The 21,485-nt window shown below is 36.7% G+C and overlaps 1 protein-coding gene across 1 annotated transcript in view; it reads left to right on the forward strand.

The window, feature by feature from the left end:
- Nucleotides 1–21,485, forward strand: part of RICTOR (RPTOR independent companion of MTOR complex 2) — a 75,546-nt gene that overhangs the window by 20,185 nt on the left and 33,876 nt on the right. Inside the window, exons 4-15 of the mRNA XM_032674776.1 lie at nt 3,900–3,964; nt 8,183–8,314; nt 9,269–9,332; nt 13,459–13,585; nt 14,460–14,629; nt 14,877–14,944; nt 16,008–16,075; nt 18,027–18,109; nt 18,762–18,849; nt 19,829–19,919; nt 20,024–20,090; nt 20,198–20,278. Of these exons, the coding sequence (XP_032530667.1) occupies nt 3,900–3,964; nt 8,183–8,314; nt 9,269–9,332; nt 13,459–13,585; nt 14,460–14,629; nt 14,877–14,944; nt 16,008–16,075; nt 18,027–18,109; nt 18,762–18,849; nt 19,829–19,919; nt 20,024–20,090; nt 20,198–20,278 (1,104 nt within the window). The remainder of the gene's footprint in view (nt 1–3,899; nt 3,965–8,182; nt 8,315–9,268; nt 9,333–13,458; nt 13,586–14,459; nt 14,630–14,876; nt 14,945–16,007; nt 16,076–18,026; nt 18,110–18,761; nt 18,850–19,828; nt 19,920–20,023; nt 20,091–20,197; nt 20,279–21,485) is intronic.

Below are 21,485 nucleotides of genomic sequence, written 5' to 3' on the forward strand. Positions count from 1 at the left end.
GGGCTTCTCTTAAGACTGGGATCTACAAAGTAATCTCCTCATAAATATTACCAGCGGCGGTTCAAACTATTTCCAAAGTTACAGTGCAATAATTACGTTTTGGATGCATAGAATAATGTAATATTTTTACCTAGTAATTGCTGTGGCTATTCTAAATATGAACTTGAGTGGTCTCAATGTGCACTCCCCTTATGAGCTGTTGACCTCCTGTGGTTTTGTTGTTCTGAGCTACCGTTTCCAAGACATGTTGATATGTTACTCATATTACTGTGACTCATCTGAGTAGCATGAAAAACTCATAGCTGACAGTAAACATGAAAAAAACCTTCACTGTTAGTCACTCTCTGACCTAGTGTAAGTACCATTTTGTCCCAATATTAAATCTCACCCTCAAAGAGTCTTTGCTGTGCCTATTCATTGTCTGTTATATCACAAAATTTTAATTTGAAGGTTGACTCATTGGCACTTTTAAATTGCAAAGTGTACTCTAGTTTTGTTTCTATATATGTATACATAAAAATATATAAAATTTACAGTGTAAATATAAAATTTACAGTATAAAAATATATTTTATATATAAGATCTATGTATGGAAAAGTATAAGAAATATAAAAATATAGAGAATTGCATAATTCCAAGTATGATGTGATAATCCACTGCTATTTTAATGAAATATGTCAGTGTATGGCCAAAGGTAGATTTTAGTATTCTGGTACTGGTTGCTTACAAACTTATACTACAATGTTATGTATGTTACAGTCAAACATAGGACAGTTACTTAGTTTTGTCAGGAATTCAGCCCTCTACAAATATCACTGCACTTCAGCCAGAATCTTTGATCTGCTTAATGTTGTTTGAAGGTGAAATGAGAAGAAAGTGGCAAAGTTTTTCATGTATTTAAGCCCAGACATTTATAACTCAGCAACACCTAAAGCATTAAGACCAGCAGAAGGGTATCTTCTTCATGACAGCTTCCATGACTTTTCCGCTTTCAAACATACAGCAGTCTGGCTTTACCTTTCTTTTTTTCCTGGACTAAATAAACCAAATTTAGTTTTGAGTGCACTTTCCCTCTTTGTCTGCTCTTAAAATGTGGCACACAAAATTTTGTTCTTATAGTTTTGAGGGCAGCCTGTCAAATGGGGAAAACAAAGTCTCTTAATCTCAAACATAGTGCAGTCCTATTAGTATTCCCAAAGATAAATCTCTCTTTTCTTTTAAATTAACTTTATGAATGTTTTCTGGACATCTACTGTTTCTCTACTGGAGTCTTTTAATTTCTTATGCATCCATGTGATACGCTCTTCCTTTTATTTAATTGAATTTTTTTCTTGAGTTTGGTCACTCCTTTTAAGTCACTGAAACATTTTTGAATTCTGATCTTGCTGTCAATCTTTTAGATTCTTTTTTATCTGGAAATCCTGTTAGCACACTACCTTGTATAAATTGTAAAGAAAGCTAATGCATAAGTATTGGTGGCCCATTGAAGTGAGAAGAAACAAGTAGCTACAGTAGCTAACCTACATATTTTTCTTTAGCCAATTTTACCAGTTCATTCTCTATGAGAAATATTTCGCATTTATGCAGAGACACTATCAAACACCTCTGTAATAACTTCCATCAAATTCAGAAATATATATCAGCACAGCGGCTAAACTTGATGAAAATTTTAACTTGTCAGGTTTAACTGTTTTGGAATTTCAAGATTAGGTCTAATTTTTTTTCTGCGTCAGTGAAAGTGTGTGCAGTGGGAACACATACAGAGATGAAAACAGTTGGCATTGAGGAGCTAATAACCACAGTATACATATTTGCTGAGAACAACAACTAGACTAGAACTGGTCTAGTGAACTGAATGCTCTTTAGTAGTTGCAGCAGGTTGAGTGGGTTCCTTGAACACATCAGCTGCTTTAGTTTCGTCTCAGGACTGCTCAAGATGCAAACCAATGGTGAGTATGATGCTAGGAGAGCAGATTCAGAAAGGCACTGATGCACACAATAGCAACTTTTTAAAAAATGTTTTTTTCCTACATCAGAATTACAATTCTGTGGGGTTTTTTTAAATAGGAAAAATAGACTGTTGAGGATAATCTGGTATGTTAAATTAGGATTTCTCATTTGTGTCTGGCGTGGAATGCTGGGGAGAGGTTTAGATGTGTAAATGATTAGCCTAAACAACTACTGATGTAATTGTCTGAAACTGAACAATGAACTGTTTTTACTCGCTATCTTCTCACACTGTTTTGCCTACACTCTGCCAGCCAATTTTTACAGTTCATAAGATGTCAATAGAAATGCTAGAGCAGCAGTGGTGGCCTTAGGCAGTCTAACAACATGGCACAAAAATAGATTGATGTTAGGAAGTGACATGCTGTCATAACCAGTTAATGCATCAATTGTCTAGTTTTATTATCACTTAAATTTGAAAGGTGGGGAAAAAGAGGTTATGTAAAAACTTCCCCTATGTTTTATAATCATCTTGGTTAAGAAAAGTGCAAAATCCAAAATACTTCAATTAACTTAGATTATTTGAGCCCAAACGCGAAACTGATCCAGGCCAATTTAATAATCTCTCATTAACAGCTTTGGATTTCACAATTATAACTATGCATACAATTTCATAAAATGTAATGTGATCCTTGTACTTTTTGAGCATAAACCTAAGTATTGTTTGAGTCTAAATGGTCATGCTAATAAAATGGGTTTACTTAAAAGCAGAGTTTGTGTGCAATATGCTGGTTTTTTTAGTTAGAGGTGAACAGTATAGAACTGGACCATGGGACATACTAAATATTTTAAATTACAGTAGCCTTAACTTAGCTGTTCGTTTTGTTTATTATAAATTTCTTATTGTTAGCAGTAAAGAGAGTGTCCCACAGTTTGATATATTATAGTACTTTTAGAGCAGAGCTTTTGACTAGTTAGCACAAACACTTCCTGAATACCTCACTGAGGAGAAACTTAATACTACACTGACTTAGAACTGAACACATGCCTGTTTCTAAAACAGAGGACAAAGTGCAAAGCTACTGCAATCAGTATTAGTCACTTGAGTTTTTGGAAGTGCTTGGAAAAGTGCTTTGGGATTTGGGCATGATAGTATTTTATAATTTTAGCCAGGAGGTGGTAAGTGAGATGACTAGGAATTTCTTTGCCGTTCTTGCAAAGAAGGACAGCATCACCTCTTCTCACAGAACAGATTTTCCTTTCCTCAAGAGGCTAAAACATTGACATGCACTAGATTGCTGCTTTTGAGGTTGGTTTTAGATTTAAAAACTGCACTTAAAAATTTTTTGTGTTCAAAATTAATAGATATGGTTGAAATGTTCAGAGTTTGTGATAATTTACTGCTGTCTTTTTGTGTGCATAAATTCAACCTTCGTGCTGATTTTCCAGAGTTAGGAGTTCTGTGCAATGGATGACAGTCCAAGACCAAATGCTAGTTACAGAACACTTGGCAATGCCTTCTGATGTTTTGTACACCTCTGCTACTGTGGCAAAACATGGCATTGGACCACCTGTGTCAGTCTTTGCTTCAAAATCCTCACCTGAGCCTGCTTGGATCCAGATGTGCTGTGACTTCAGTCATTTTTTGTCTCTGCTCAGGTTACCAGTTGCCCAGCCAGCAATTTGGAGCTTAAAAACTTGACCAGTACACAGCTTACACAATTGTGCAACCTTTTCTTTGTATGGGAGGCCACAACTGTGTCTCAGTGTTTGATGTGCATAGGAACAGAATATGGATAGCAGAAATTCTCAGACAAGTGTGAAGTTGGTACTTTTTTAATTGCTATGAATGAAATTTCTGAGATTTATTTGGAAACATTTCCCAAAATCTGAAGTTTTGCACAGTCATTTTTAAAAAGCTATAAATAACAGGTATTTTCTTTTATTTCCAGCTTCTTTGTAATACTGGCCATGCTGAAGAAAAGCTAGGTTTTACCTATGACAGCATCATAATATGGTAAGTAGTAAGGAGCACTAGAGCAGTCCTAGGGAGCTTCAGTTGTTTTGGTGCAATTCAATAAACTTCATTTGTGCTTTTGAGCTAGCATTTTGTATTTATAATGTGTTTGAAATTTTGTAATGTAAACATTGCAATACAAATAGTTTAATGAGCAAAATCAGAAATACATTACTCACTTTTATTATATTACTCATAGATGTAAAAGTACCTCTAAATATTTCAGTACTTACAGAAAGCACTTTTAGAAAAAAATTTACACCTGCAAAATATGGAGCATACTCTTGATGTAGAATCAGGATTTTAAAGATCAATATTTTGTTATTTTGTTATCTGTATGTCTTTGTAGCATTGCTTTCCCTGCTACCAAACTGCTCTGTGTTTGTACTCTTAAGTGAAATTTCTATTTGTTTTGTGGCCATTTTTGACAGTCAAGTAACGTCCATGTTTCCACACAAGACATTGGTAAATTTGTCCTGAGGCTCAGCAGTGGTGGCAAAAACAACCACAACAAGATCTAGTATTTAATACATTTTTTGTGTTCTTTCAATTTGTTATCTCATTTAAAAAAAAAAGCTTAGAAAAGCTAATCACTCTTTAGGTAAAATGTTGGGAAATCTTATGTAATTGCTTACGGAAATATTGTAAGTCATTTTCCTAAATAGAACTGGTGTCTTTATCTTTCTGACTAGCTGTACTGTTTTCATTACATTTCTCAATATTTAAATATAGTGATACATCCCTTTTTGGTAGCTTTTTCTTTTGAATGTTGGATCTCATGATTGTGTTGTCCTTTGTAGTGGTTTCACTTTAATTGGTGTACACTTTCCTCACAAGGGAAAGTGGAGGGGCAGACACTGATCTCTTCTCTGTGCTGACCAGTGACAAGACCCGAGCGAACAGCACAAAGCTGTGTCAGGGGAGTTTAGATTCAGAAAAGGTTCTTCACCCAGAGAGAGGTTGGGCACGGGAACAGGCTCCCCACAGAAGTGGTCACAGCACCAAGCCTGACAGTTCAAGAAGCATTTGGCCAACGTTCTCACATGGTGTGATTGTTGGGGCTGTCCTGTGCAGGGCCAGGAACTGGACTTGGTGATCCTTGATATCAAGAATACCCCTGCTGTCAGTACAGACTGGGGCATGAGCTGATTGAGAGCAACCTTGCTGGTGGGTGAGAGGCTGGATATGAGTCAGCAGTCCCATGTCCAGCCTTGCAGCCCAGGTGGCCAACTGTGTCCTGGGCTGCATCCAAGGCAGTGTGTCCAACAGGTCAAGCAAGATGGTTCTTCCCCTCTACTCTGCTCTCATATAGCTCTGGGGTCCCCAGCACAGGAAGGACGTCGATCCTGTTGGAGCAAGTCCAAAGGAGGGCCACCAAAATGATTAGAGAGGTAAAGCACCTCTGTTACGAGGAGAGGCTGAGAGAATTGGTTTTGTTCAGCCTGGAAAACAGAAGGCTTAGGGGTGACCTAATTGTGGTCATGCAGTCCCTAAATGGAGCCTAGAAGAGAGACTGAGAGGAACTTTTTTATGCAGACAGATAGGGGCAGTAGGTTTAGGTTAGATATTAGGAGGAAGTTCTTTGCTGTGAGGGTGGTGAGGCCCTGGAACAGGTTGCCCGGGGAAACTGTAGATGCCCCATCCCTGGAATTGTTCAAGGCCGGGCTGGATGGAGCTCTGAGCAACCTGGGCTAGTGGAAGGCATCCCTGTCTGTGGCAGTGGGATCATTTTATGATTCTGTGATTGATTTCGGTCTACAAATTAAGAATATCTTCCTCTTGTGAGTTGTAGAACAAGCTCTCAAAGCATTGATTTCTGTTGAGGAACTGTTTGTCTAAAGGTTGTTTTGGTCTGCCATTCAAGAAACATTTTCCTCTCAAATATAAAAGTAAAGTACTCTACTTGATGAGGGGAAGAAAAAATCCAGAATTAATTTTTGCCTGTCCTAATGAGAAATGACATAGATAGCAACAACACCACTTGCATGAGTAAAGGGTAACTTCTACCCTAAAAGGAAACTGCTGAAGAGTCTTAAACTGGCATATCCAGAGCAGTTGTAAACTGTGAGGTAGATGTCCAAACAGAAAAAATACCACTGACTCTTACATATTCATCCATCAGACTTTCACCTCTTCAAATGTGCAAATCTAGAAACAAAGCAAAATGTCTGATCAAAAAAATACGTATTATCTGCTCAGCACAATTGAAGAGTTACTTACATGCTTTTCTTGAATAACTTTGGAAATAAATGTCTTCTCTAGTACACTTTTTCTTACAGGAATACTTTTTCTTAATGTCACAGTATTGAAAATCTGTTTCTTATTTGCTTACAGCTCAGCTTAGAGTGGCACTCTTTTTATGTAAAGAATCTTATTTCATGTTACAGAAAAGATGGTCTTCCTAAAATAATTCCCTCCTTGGTGCTGAAAGTAATAATCAGTTCATCCTTATCTGCATATGACGTTGCAGACCTTCTACTTTGTGTAGATATCGCCTGGAATTAGGCTTCTGTTACAGTGGCTTACCTAGCCAGTTAATCACCAACAGACTCAAGAGACTTTTTGCCTTGCAGTAGCTGATTACCACACATCATGACCCTAGAATAAGAAAAAAATAAGCCATTAGTATAAGTAGAAATTCAGTCTCACTGGCTGAAGTATTTACATTCTTAGGTGTACAGTGAAAGATCCTACTAGAATATGTCACTGGGGGGTTGAGGATCCCTCCCCCACCTTCATGTGGTCAAGAAAGAGGGACGAATTTTTTGAGGGCCTTCAGGACAGTGTGCTACTTACTGCTTTCCAACTCCATTTCTAGAGGTCTTCCATATCTTATTTCTTCTTACCTACTTTACTCAGCCTGTTAATTTTCTTGGACTAATGTTGTACTCCACTGTTTTGTCAAATAACAAGTCACATGCCAGTTTTGGTCATGTGTCATTTTATGGATGTACAAGCTGTTCTTTGGGGGAAAAAAAATGGTTTGTGGCTTTTTCAGATTAGTATATATAGCGGGTTGACCCTGGCTGGATGCAAGGTACCCACTAAAGCCACTTTCTCACTCTCCCTCTGCAGCTGGACAGAGGAGAGAAGAAAAAAGCAATGAAGGATTCATGAGTTAAGAACTGTGAGAGGTCACTTACTGATTACCTTCATGGGCAAAACAGACTCAAAATGGGGATATTCTAACAGGATAAGAACCAAAGAGTGAGAAATAAAACAGTCTTAAAAGCACCTTCCCCCCACCCCTCCTTCCTTCCATGTTCTCCCTCCTCCCCCCCAGCTGTGCAGGGGGACGGGGAATGTGGGTTATGGTCAGTTGTTGTTTCTACCGCTGCTCAGGGAGAGGAGTCCTTCCCTTGCTCCCGTGGGGTCCCTCCAATGGGGACAGTCCTTGATGGACCTCTCCAGCATGAGTCCATCCCTCAGGCAACAGTTCTTCCCAAACTGCTGTCCTCTGGGTCACTCCTCCATGGGGTGCAGTCCTTCACAAATGAGCTGTACTGACGTGGGACCCCCACAGGGGCCACAAGTCCTACCCAGGAAAAACCTGCTCCAGCGTGGGCTTCCCTCTCCACGGGCCACAGGTCTCTGGCAGGACCCTGCTCCATCTTGGGCCTCCTACAGGGTCACAGCCTCCTTCATGCATCCACATGCATGGGCTCCTCCATGGGCTGCAGGTGGGTCTCTGCACCGTGATGGTCCTCCGTGGGCTGCAGGGGCACAGCTGCTCCACCATGGTCTGCACCACGGGCTGCAGGGCCTCAGCTCTGGCGTCTGGAGCACCTCCTGCCCCTCCTTCTGCACTGACCTTGGTGTCTGCATTGTTGTTGCCATGTTGTCACTCTGCTCTTCCCTGGCTGGAATTCTTTCTGCGCCACAGCCTTCTATTCTTAAGTATGTTATCACAGAGGTGTTCCTATTACTCCTGACTGGCTTGACCTTGGCCAGCAGCAGGAAGTCTGTCCTGGAGCTGGCTGGCATTGGCTACACGGGACAGGGGAAGCTTCTAGCAGCTTCTAACAGAAGCCACCTCTGTAGTCCCTCTGCTACCAAAGCCCAACCACAGAAACCCACTACAGTATATTGTCTATATCCGCTGACAAGGCTTCTAGGCTGCACATGGAAGTATCTCAAATGAGTAGGTAGTAGCTGCATGTCAGATGATGAAGTCTACCTACTGCTTACTAGTTGTTCCTCTTGTTTTCTTCATTGTAGTCTGAGGTTAGCTTTACTGAATGAGGCAAAAGAGGTGCGAGCAGCAGGATTGCGAGCCCTCCGCTATCTTATTCGAGACTCCAGTATTCTCCAGAAGGTGCTAAAGCTGAAAGTGGATTATTTGATAGCCAGGTAATTTTTCTCTTTCTTCATGTTGTAAATTGCACAGTTGTGAATCACTTGCTTTTTCATGGTTGAGACAGGTGAGAAAAGTGTTTTCATATTTGCTTACGTTCTTAATAAGTAGTTTTATAAAAGCTATTTTTCTTCGATAGAAGGCTATTTCATCACAACATCTAATCCAAAGAAAATTTTGTCCTAATACATGATGTACTACGAGTAATCTAAAGAATTTTTTCCATCATAAATGCCATTAATCATAAATTAATGAGATTGAAATAGCAATAATTTTCATGTCTTAAGTTGTTGTATGTGAGTTGTTTAATTTTTTGTATTATCACAGTGCTTTGGAACCTGCAGTACAAAGTCAGGGCTAAAATGTAGTTCATGCCGAAGAACTTGTAGTCTGAGTATAACCGATGACACAACAGAATAATACGAAAGGACAAACCAATAGTGAGATAGTAAGATCAGCATGATGAATAGATGTAAATACTAGCAATGGTAGTGCCTTCTGTATTAAAATTTTCGAATTCAGTATACTGATAGAGGTGTGTGTGAATTTTTGTTTGCAGATATACACATATAATTTTAGTGTGCTGTTTAATTTTGTTTGAGCAAAGGGCTTTTCTAATCTGAGAACTCACAAAACGTGTTGATATGAATCATTACAAATACTTGGTTTAGTCTCATTTGCAAATGACAAATGCTAGCTCAGACAAATGCTTTGCCATTGTATATTTGAGAACATTCTACTGACTTAATTCTAATGAGGATAACTGAAAAAAAATAAAGCTAAGTGACCTATCATAATGAGTGTGTTTGCTGAAATGCATAGTTTTTAAACAGTAAGTCAATTATTTTTCTTCTGTTTGTTCATGTGCATAAATATTAACATGATTTGTTAACAGTTAAGGTGAAAGTTACTGTTGTTATAAACAAAATGTGTTTTTTTACTTATTTTAGGTGCATTGACATACAACAGAGTAATGAAGTAGAAAGAACACAAGCACTTCGATTAGTCAGAAAGGTAAAATCTGCTATGTATGGTGGTATCAGCTGTGCCAGTCCGTGGTGCTGACTTCTGGTTTTTTTCCATCAAGAGTGTTTTTTCTCATACCTTACCTTACCTGACATGGGAAGAAATTATAGATTTAGATAATTTGAATATGGATAATTTAAAAGACAAAATAAAAATAATGAAGAGACTTCTTTTGATTTTAATATTTTACCATTTAGAATCTTGCTGATTTTCCTTTGATAGAAGTCTTACTGGATGGGATTTGGGAAAAACTTACCGAGGAGTGAATGCAAGGGCATAAGAACAATATTAAGTTTCATCTAGTGACTTGACTTCATGTTAGTCAAGTCAAAGCATCTGTGAGTCAAGGATGGCAGATTTTCTGCCATTTGAGGAATGAGACAAATTTGCATCCCTGTGGTAATCAGTTAAAGAATGCTTGTAGCCTTATTGCTTTATTCATAGAGGTTGATGCTATCCATGGACTTTTTTTCTCAGATAGTCAATAATACATGGTTAGTCTATGATGGTTACTGCACTGTGTACCCATGTATATGAGATGTTTGAAGCTATGGTAGCTACATTTTCAAGTTCATCCTTGAGAAATTGACGTATACAGCTACTAAATGTATTTTCTTCAGTGAAGAAAGTCCAGGAAATGCTGGACTTCACTATTCTTTATCGTTCTTACATTCTTCAACTGACCTAAAGAGATTCAAGTAAAGTCTGAAGTAGTTGGAAGAATTGTTCCTTGGGCGCACTGTGTATTTACAGTATATATATATTGTTTTAAAATATGGGAGTTTTCTGTATGATTTCTTTTCTTGTAATAAGCTCCTTTGGTTTCTGTCTTACAGAAAAAAACCAGTATAGTTGATTAACAATTGTGCCAAAAAAGAGGGGTTTAAATCTTAAACACTGGCCTCCACCTCTAAACCCAAACAAATGAACGAGAAAACAACCATAATGGAATGGGTCCTTGAGAAAGTTGCAATTTATAAAAGTTTTTGCTCATCTGCTTCGAAATACAGAGTTTCAATGTAGAGTCAGAATAACTTAAATCTGAAGATGGAGTGGAAACACGTTTGTAATTGGTTTTATTTCGGTCAGAAATTTGTCCTCATTATTCCTGGGCTTTTTTGAGTATTTCCTACTTGAGTAAAAGCTTCTGTCTTGCATGAAAGAAGAGACAGCAAGAGAATCAAATCCATTAGTTTCATTTGAAAAAATTATGTTCATAGATAAACATTAGAGAAATTATGCAGCTGACCACCAGTCCTTTTTTTTGTCCATCATTGTGGCAGGGTACTGTGCATGCACCAGGTATGTGCATCGGGTGTACCGGCTGTACAGGGATGCTTGTGGTTCCTTGACACTGAGAACTGTGTTGATGAAAGGTGTTTTCTACCATCTCATGCTACCTACAACATTTTTTTTTCTTGAAAGTCAAACTCAGACAAACGAAAAACCCACCCAACGTGGCTACCAGTAAAGTTAAGTTTTTTCATGTGCTATTTAGGCTACAGCAGCTAAACATGCCTTGGCATAGGGTAGTCAGTACTTGAGAGACTCTAACAAGGGATACTCTGACACACTTCCTGAATGGCACGCTCTGTATTTTCACACTTTTTGTTACCCTGCTCTTACCTTTTTGTCACCTCTCTCTTCATCTCCCTCAATGTCTCAGACTCAGTGGCTTGATGCCAGTGCCAGGATTCCTAAAAGATCATATAAAGGTCTAGATGAGGAGAATGAATGGCAAATAAGACAAACAGAGCTAACTGATTTGTGCATGTGAGCCATGAAGGAGCTGAACTGGGTTTTTTTCAGCATCACAGAACTATTGTTTTCAGTTTCAAGGTCTGGATACAGTTCTTTGGTAGCAAAAGTACCTATATGAGAATAGCAGAGATTAATTAAAACATTTTCTCACTCTCCTGTCTTCCTTTTCATAGAGTAGAAGAACAAAATATAAAATATTAATACTCGTTTATGAATTTAGAAAAGGCACTTAATAATAAATTTGTTTAAAAACTGTGCAGGGTAAAGTAGTAGAGGAAGATAAAAACAATTTCCTATTAAGAGCTTTACAATTTAGTAATGTCTTCAACCATGAAAAGGATGGCATGAAGTTTCTTTGGGAAGTATTTTTCTACCTAACAGAAGTCAATAAGACAATTTTTTTTTAATGTATTAGGCAGTGTGTTTTCCTGTTAAAGCAGAAGTCAGGGTTAGATGCAATATGAACCACCTTCTTTCTTCCTGTTTTTTAAAGGAATCTTAAGAGACCAAATTTGTAATCTTTATTATTATTTCATGATACCTACTTGTAAGTAGCTCTGCATTACCTGTCATTTAGTCTTTAGAACTGCATTCTAATACCTAGCGCAGATACAAATACAAAAATTTGTTATTCTACTAGTGTATTTGGAATTGATTATTAAAATAAGTCTTTCGTTCTCATGTCTTAAAACCAAAGAAGGCAATGAAGCAGAATAGCCTTAAGAGGCTGCTTGTGTCCTCCTGTCAGTATCAGTAGGAAACAGATTACAGTTTTACAGTACACCCATTTTATTACTAATTCTTGTTTCTTCATGCCATTGTAAAACTGAAAGGCTGTGTGGGTGGGGAGGAATTTGTTTTTAATTTAGAGTCCTATCTTAAAGCTTCCTGTTTTGTTGTCATTAACATTATGTATAACAAGAAATTTCTCAAAAACATGTCTTAAAAGTAAATTTGTTAAAACTCTTCCAATATATTGGTCATTGAGATTGATCTCATTTTAACATCCGTGCAAAAAAAGGTAAAAAATTAATCGCCTTTGAACAAGTATCTATAACACATCAAAGGCAAATGTAAAATGAATATAGGACAAAACATTCTTTTGAAAAATAATGAAGATTTTGTTGTAAACGGAAGGGATGATAAACCCATGGAAAACTAGCCCTGAGTTTTTAGGTGCTTGATGGAAATTGAGTATTTTTGTACATCTCACTTTTAGTGGGAAAAAAAGTGACATGGTTGAGTGGGCTATAAAACATTGTGTTGTTCCCTTTTTAAGCAGTCAGAGAAAAACCTACTTCCTCCTTAGTAATACATCTGTTTAGTGATATTCTTGTTCCATAGTAGAGAGTATATGTGTATTTAATTTTCACAAATTGAAAAAATGTGGAGAAGCTACTCAGCCTTTGTAATCAAAGCCCCACTTGGGGGATGGTGAAGAGTTGGTGGTACTGGTTGTTTGGCCTTTAATGTGTGCACAGGGTCTTGGTCCTTCATCTGGTGTGAATTCTGAGTGTACCAAACTAGTAGCTGAGGGTTTCCATGGTGCAGAACATCCTCAGTAGTGTAAATGAGCATTGGCTATTAAATCTGTTTTTCTATTCTGTCTCAGATTTATTTTAAGTATTTTTTAGTTGAAGAACGACCTCATTAATGGACACAGGTGTTATTTCCATCTTTGCTTTTCCATTTAACATGTTTAAAGTGTGTGTGGTTTTCTTTTGCTATATCTCTATAACTTATGATGAAGATTAATTACGTTGCAGTTCTAGGACGATCAGGTACTGTACAAAAGAATATAGGGGTGTTACTGATAGTTGCATTCCAAATGCTGTTAGCAGCTGCTTCTGTTGCCTGTCTTTTTTTTTAGATTTTGCAGCAGTCTAAAGATATCTCTATAATACAGGAGATGCTAGTCTTGGCTAATTAAACAGTTGAGTAGATATTGAATAATCTGCAGTATGAATGAATCTTCTACATGAATTTGTATCTACTCTGTGTCGTTGGATAGTGTTCTTTGTCATAAAGAAATTATTGAAAACAGCTATGGAAAATGTAGTCATAATTCTAATTGCAACAGTCATCTTTTAACTCTTTCTTATTAAGATAAAATAATATAAAAATAAACAACTGGAGCAAGAAGAGAATGCTAAAGTAAATTGACAGATGAATTGGAATTGAAATTCAATTTAGGATCAAAAGAAATAGTTATGAGGATTCACCCGGTAAACCAAGTAATAGATGGAGTGGTCTGTCTAATTGTATGTAGGAAACAGAATGCTGGTGAATTTATGAGTGTATTTAGAAAAATATTATGAAGAAACCAGAGGGCTTTTTCTTTCTTTTTTGGCAGATGATCACTGTGAATGCTTCATTGTTCCCCAGTTCTATAACTAATTCTTTGATAGCAGTTGGAAACGATGGTCTTCAAGAAAGAGACAGAATGGTTCGAGCATGCATAGCCATTATCTGTGAACTAGGTAAGATGATTTTTCTTAGTTTTCAGTTTCGATGGGGTTGTCATTAGCAGTATTTGTTTAATAATTAATTAGATGTTAAGAGTTCTTAATGTCAGTTTCATGGATTTTCGCAATTAACATGATATGAACCAAAATTACTTAAAATCCCTTTAAGAATAGTACCTGAAGGTTTCAGGTGCTCTTCTTTGCATTAAGATCTGCCAATTTTTGATTTAGCTTAAAAACATTTCTGTACTGCAATTGGTGTTTCTTATACTAATGGATTGGAAGTAGGGAGAATTCGGTACACAAGATGCTGACAAATTTACAGGAGTTCAGAGAATTGCAAGACATTTTCTTTTTAAAAATTCCTGGAGTGATTACTGTAGTTAGCTGGCTTCTGGAAGTCAGTATTTGTGTTCCTGTTTAAAGGCTGCCTGGACAGTGGTTTATACGAACTCCCTAGACTTTCATTTGTGTGCTGATTTTTGAAGTTTTTCCATAGTCAATCAGAGGGAGATAACTTCAGCAATATTTTCAAGATACAAACTTCTGTTTTAAAGAAATAAACGATAAGTTACTGTTATATTCTGTTCTGTCCAGTGAAGCGTGAAACTTCTCTTTGGGGAAATCCAGAAACTACCACATGGAAACTTGGTTGGAATTAAGTTAGGACATGGCCACACGGTAGATACTGACCAGTATTTTTGTGTTTGATAAATTAATCCAAAATCTCTATTTATTGTCAACCAGTTCCATTAAAAGCTTTATATGTGCCTCAGCAGTGTTCAGGAAGGATAAGATTTATATACTGAAGAGATGACAAGTTTATCATATGCCATGAAATGTTTTCTTTCCTATCACTGGCCAAAATGACGTGTTTGTCTTCATTTAGCACTTCAGAATCCCGAGGTGGTGGCTCTTCGGGGTGGTTTAAGTACCATCTTGAAAAATGTGATTGATTGTCAGCTAAGCAGAATAAATGAGGCTCTGATAACTACAGTTTTACACCTCATTAATCATCCAAAGACCCGACAGTATGTGCGAGCAGATGTAGAATTAGAGGTGGGTGCAGTTTTACTTGTTTAGAGACAGAAATTAAACATTGTATTGGTAATGAAAATGTTTCATTTTGTCTCAGATTTCACCCTCTGTGTTAATGCACAGTGTTTAAAATATAATATTTTAGGCTAAGAGCCTAAGAAATATAAAGCAGCAATAATATGATGGTTTGGAGTGGGACTGAGGAAAGGACAACAGCGATTTAACTGTATTTTCATATGAAAATAATGTATGTCTTTCTTTTGTTTAGCGAATTTTAGCCCCTTACACAGATTTTCACTACAGGCATAATCCAGACACAGCAGAAGGACAACTCAAGTAAGTGTTAGTGCTGCAACTTGTGCTCCCAGTTATATTGGGGTTAGGCTATTCTTCTTTCCAAATACTAATTTTCTTGAAGTTGAATACAGTAGCCTAGAGTGCAAATTCCTAAAATACTGTTAAGCATTTAAGATTTAAAAGGGCTTGATTTGCCTAGAGAAGAGAGGGTTGGGGGACACCCTCCCTGGAATAGCAGACTTTTTTATACCTATGAAGATGTTATCAAGAAGATGTAGTGTGACCCTTCATGGTGGTGAAAGGTGGAAGGACAAGAAGCAACAGAGCGAAATTGAAGCAAGAGACATTTCAACTTCATATGAGGGTAACGGGGATTATTTTCTGTGAGGCCAGTCAAGAGTTAGAACAGGCTGTCCAGAGAAATCCGGCAGCCTTCATTGTTGAGAGTTTAAGACCCAACTGGATAAAGCCTTGAGTGTTTTACAGGTTTCAAGCTGAATTACAGAAAGCTTATATAGTTCCCACAGCTCTGGATACTGTAAAAGGCATGTGTAATCCACACTACATTTGCTAAGTTCTTTCAAGGGGGTTGAGCTACATGACCTTTAAAGGTCCCTTCCAAAGCAAACCATTCTGTGATTCTATAACCTGGCTTGGTTTGATAACTGTCGACTTCTTTGTGCAGGAATTTCGACTAGAGAGAGATCTGAGATTGCTTCCAACTTGAATTTTTCAGGCTTTTTTAATTGTCAGATGGGCTTAGAAGCGTAGGTCTGGGAAACTGAATAAGGTCCAATCTTTATGTCCCACTGTCAGTGGAGGTGCAGAGTGATTCACCTGACCCCATATAGGTGTTTACTTTTTGATGTTATCCTCCTCCTGTGGAAACTCCCGTGGAAGAGGAAGAGTAACAATACTTAAAAATTCTAAACTTTTTTGTGTGTATATACATTGTGTAAATACGTATGCATACATGAAATATTTCTTTTACTCTGGATTTTGTCCCCCATCTAAAATCTCAATTAACTACCTTTAACTTGCTGTTTTAGTAACAGTTTTCTAGTAATTACCTGCATTGTGACATTTGTTGTTTTAATGACAGAGAGGACAGAGAAGCACGGTTCCTAGCTAGTAAAATGGGAATAGTGGCAGCATTTCGATCATGGGCAGGTAAGATTTGTTTACTTGTTTGAAGCTGGATGATTGGAAGGGTGATTTTACTTTCCAGTATAAATGACGGAAAATCTGTGTCATGTGATGTTTCTAATTTCTATCAATACCTTTCTACAGTGTTTTGATACTGTAAAATTGGAGGACACATAGATAGTTTTCTTTGACTATAACATGACACAGCTTTTTCCCTCCCTGTATAGAATACCTTATGAGTTGTATCTTGATGGTCATACTTGACATTTAATGGGTGACAGGATGTTTAAAGTAACATCATATTATAAAAATTTGCCTTTGAGATAGTTCTGCCACTGTAAATGAGAAATGTCTATGTTAAGAGATACTGACAGAATTTAGTTTCATTAGCACCTGCTTTTATGAGCTACCATAGTTTAAGAGAGTTTGCAAATGGATGTAGGTTGCAATTTTTCATGTAGAAAACATTTCTAAATCAAAAAAATAGGGATTTTTTTAATGTTTTTAAATTCTTTCTCTGCAGTATTACAATATCTAAAATGAACGTACTGCTTAGGGACTGCTAATTTTTTTAGTCAAGACTGTGTCTTGCAAATTTTAACTAAATCAGTTAATATAACCATTTACCAAAATTTTGAGTCGGAATTTTGCAGGCTATACTTAGAAAAGATTCAGGCTCTTTTTTCACACTTTTTGATTTAATTTTTAAAGCTCTGAAAATGATCACTGAGTTTAATTTTAATATCCAAGTATCCTTCAAGTTTTTTATGTGTTCTTTCATGTTTGGAGGGGACGTGCAGGAAGCTTGAGACAACTTTGAAACTTCTAGGAAACAGTTTCTGATAGGAGTGTTGCTCCATCTTCCTGTACTCAGGCACTTAGAACTTAAAGCCTGTGCCTGAAAGTGCAAGTGACTGAAGAAACAATTGTCCTGGAATATGTTACTTGTTGTGGCACTCCTGCTGTTAACACATTCATCCTATTTTATATGACTTGTTATGTTGGAGAGTAATGTCTTAGATATTCTTACTACAAAAGTGTCCTTACACTGTCAGCCTTTGAAAAGGACATGCTATAGGGTGTTGTTGTTTTTGTTTTGACTTCTTCTGTGTGTTTTTTTACCTGTCTATTTATTTGCCATATACTGCTGTTCTATTCTGCTTATTTACCAGTCTGGGTTCTTCTTCTGAGCTGATGGTTACTACATGCTTTATGCTTATGTGTGATCCTGTCCTTAGAGACAAAACTGGGGCATGGAGCAATTACTGCACGCACCCAAATCTATTCCTGCGTTGCAGTTGGGATGTGGCCACTGTACGTTCTTGCAAAAGGCCTCTGAGGTGCACCATGGCCCTTAGTGTGTCTAAGACGCCACATGTGCATATCTGAAGTTTTTGTGACTTGTAATTTTCAAAATTGAGAACTTTCTTCAAGTTCCTATAAAGCACACCGTGGAAGTTAAATTTCTATTAGTGACAATAAGTAGATGAGTAGGTGATATTTTCATCTCTCAGTACTTTTTAAAGAATAACAGTTTGAGTTTGTTTATGGTATCTAAGACAAAAAAGTGGGAAAATCTAGATTATTTTTGTTAATTTAAAGTTGCATTTTGTAGAAATTTGTTTGTTTTCTGGATAGTGTAGTTTCTGTAAGTTTTATTTGTTCTGTGAAATCTGAAGACAAGTGGTCAAGGAAATGAACAAGGTTACTGTCTTTGCAGCCACGTTTAATGAAGAGACTGCATAAATTGAGGCTGAAAATCAGTGTAAGCTTTAAGTGATATGGTGTAACTTGAAAAATTTGAAGATTCTCCCTATTAATATTGAAATTTTAAACTAAAAGAGTAAAAACAGAGTGTAAAACATGCAAATTTTAAGAGAGGCTTTTATGTAATGTTAAATTTACTGTGTTGAAACATCTGGAGATGAGCATTGGTCTCTTGGGGGAATATTATTTTATATTTAATGTTTTCTAGGTATTATCAGCCTGTGCAAACCTGGAAATTCTGGGATTCAGTCTCTTATTGGGGTACTCTGTATACCAAATATGGAAATACGGGTAGGTAGTAAATATTTATTACTGATGTAGGCATAATATTGAATGTTTTAATTTACATATCCTAGCTTTCTAACAGTTCAATAAACACAGACTCCACAGTTATGAGACCACAGTCCTCAAGTTCATTTAACTCCCGAATTAAAGTCTGTAATTCCATTACAAAATTCCTGCGAGAATGGGAAGCAGAGCATGTATTCTGAGAAAATGGAGGAGAGAAAAGTACAGGAATTAATCATTACTGTGCTCCCAAATCAAAGGAAGTTCACAATAGCTGCAGTTACAAGCTTAAAGCATAATAATCAGAGTTGAATCCAAGGGAAATAAAAACATTTCTTTGCAAATTAAAACTGTCAACCAATGAAGTTGATGGTGCCAGCTGTAACTGCTCTAAAAATCCGCAATCCAAGTAGTCTGAACTTCTATAGAATTCATAGTGATAATAAGGTACAGTTCAAAAGTAAGCAAGCCACGTCTTCTCTTCTTCAGATTATTTCAGTTTATGAAAAAAGGAACAATTGCACAAATACACAAATGCAACACATACACTAGTTTTAGCACTCTATAAAAAATCTCAACTTCAGTATTAATAGTGAAAGTAAGGACAATTTTTTTGTACATCTCTAACATGCATGTTGTGGGGTTTTTTTGGTAGCGAGGCCTGCTTGAAGTTCTCTATGATATATTTCGCCTTCCTCTTCCTGTTATCGCAGAAGAGTTTATTGAGGCACTTCTCAGTGTAGGTAGGTATTTAAAACAGTTCACTTAAGAACTCTGTCTGTTAAGCTTCTCTGCAAATTTGAAACTTTCACTGTTTCCTCTATGTTGTCAATTGCCTTATTATTAACTGTTTTATCTCTGAATTCATTGAGTACTCAGAAGTCCTCTTTAAAATCCTTTATCTACTGTTAAGTGTAAAGTTTGATAAAAGATCAGGAGTGTAGTTAGGCATTTACACAAAGGATTGTGTAAACATATCTCTACAAATTCTTTGAACTGTCACAAGTATTTATAATGCAGACGTGTTAGTGAATGTTACAGAAAAGTTATTATTCAATTTTTTCCATATACTGTGTATCTGCTAGCTATCCCCACTGCACCTTACCAAACTTTTACTTTTTCAAGGGGCAAGTGCATGCTTTTTTATGTCTTTATATTTAACTGAGTTATTATTTTATCTTTAGAATTACTCCTTGTAAACCCAAGATTATTCTCTGCTTTGTCTCTCAGTGCAAAAGTATGAGTCCAAAAGGAGCAAGTTTCAGCCTTTCGTGTTCCCGCAATTCTCCTCTTGAAAATCTGATTACAAATGTTTTGTCATGCAATTGATTATAAAGCCTTAATCCTTGTTCCAAGTTTATAAGTAAATAAATCATTCTTTGTTGCAAACTTGCTACTTCAATATATGGACATATATTGTAAAATTTTAGGTGCTAATCGTATTCTCTGTTAAACAAGTTTAATGGGTTTATGAATTGGAAATGTCATTATTTTTGTTGACTCTTAGACACAGTCTTTATCCTAGCTGTCAAGGTATCCTTGCTTTGTTCAGGAATGTGGGTTAGATGTGTTGTTAAAGATCCCTTCCAACAAAATTTTCTAATATTTGAAACTGACGTAACATTTGCTGGCAAGGATTATTATTTACCTACTGACAGCCATTAAAATAACACTACGAAAGCCAATGTTATAGTTACCTTTGTCCATATTTTCTTGTTATAGATCCAGGCAGGTTTCAAGACTGCTGGAGACTTTCTGATGGCTTTGTAGCTGCTGAAGCTAAAACCGTATTACCCCATCGAGCCAGGTCAAGGTGAGGATTTAATGAACTCAGTCTAAACATCTTTTCTTGTTTTGTTTTTTGGTGGTGTTTACAAAATACTTCCTGTTTTCTGGCATACTTTTTTTTCTCCTTAGGCCTGATCTCATGGATAATTACTTGGCATTAGTGCTTTCAGCTTTTATTACCAATGGACTTCTAGAGGTAACTAACGACTTTTGAGTTTGAATAGATACTTGCTACTTTTTTCCTATAAACATTCAAATAAGATGTTACACATTAATGTTGTAATATTTTTTAACTTTTTGAAGGGTCTGGTTGAAGTGATCACGAGTAGCGATGACCATGTGTCTGTTAGAGCAACTATCCTTTTGGGAGAACTTTTGCACATGGTAAGTAAAACTTGTTGTAATTACTTGTAAACAGATATTTGCTATTATAGCTATTATAATATTGAACTTGTATTACAAGCCTGGAACATGTAGTTTTCGTCTGAATAGTGGATTAGTTTACATTGCATCTTTTGGTATTTCATGTATTAAAAACAGTATTAATCAATAGAAAGACTGTTTGGAAAGAATTGGAGGTGCTAGGGGTTCTGCTCCAAGGATAGTCGCCAGCTCTACCTCTCACCACTGCTCTTCCTTGCCGTAGTAAGCAGTTGTATTTTAAGCTGGAATCCTGCAAACTCACCCATCAGTTACTGTGTTTGGGAAAAGGACCATTGGTGATTTTTCCTTTTCTTAGAATGATGGTAGGTGGCCCTCTGACAGCGTGTTTAGCTTTCTGCTTCCCAGGATAGGCAGATAAAACTTTTTTCACATTCAACTCCATGTGGTTTGGGTACTTGGTATTATTCATTGAGGGAACTCCATCTTGGTGGAGTGCACTCTCAGCACTGCTGTGGGTATCTCTTGCTCCAGGGAAGCTTTTGCTTCGTTCTGCTTCCATCTACTTTATGTGACTTTTACAGTACTTCCCTCCTTTAACCCAAACTATTTTCATATGGAGGTGACATCATGTCCTCTCAATGATGAGAATAGCATATGCAGCAGAGCACTTTAATCAGTTTTCTTGTGTTTTTTAAATCTTGTTTTTCCAGATAAACTATTTTATAAGAGTTAGTAAGATTGCCAAATATGACTTTGTCTTGCAAAAATTTGAATACGAGTTATCAGATGTAGTCTGCATCTTTAGACTGTTGACTTCTTTCGGTGGTATGCCAAAAAACCTGAAGTCACAATCTTCAGATATAGGATTGTTTATTACTGTAGTAATTACATCTCAGTTCAGCAGTATGGGTCACAACCACAGCAAATCTTTTTTTTTTTTTAGTTTTTTGAGTTGTTTTTCTTTAAATAAGTGATGGAATTGCACAGGTGTTCAGTCAGTCATTACAAAGTTTAAAAAGAGGAATCTGTAATAGTGTTTACTATTTTACTGGTTCCCAAATAATTTTGAAATGGTTGTGACTGTTACTCACATTGGCATATTCTGGAAAGCATAAGTATTTCTTGATTTTATGAAGAGGTGATTTATTAGTCAAATATGGCTTTTATCAAGAACAGAACAAATATTTATATTTTTATTTAGTTTTTA

The sequence above is a fragment of the Chiroxiphia lanceolata genome, chromosome Z (assembly GCF_009829145.1).
Source record: "Chiroxiphia lanceolata isolate bChiLan1 chromosome Z, bChiLan1.pri, whole genome shotgun sequence".
NCBI lineage: Eukaryota > Metazoa > Chordata > Aves > Passeriformes > Pipridae > Chiroxiphia > Chiroxiphia lanceolata.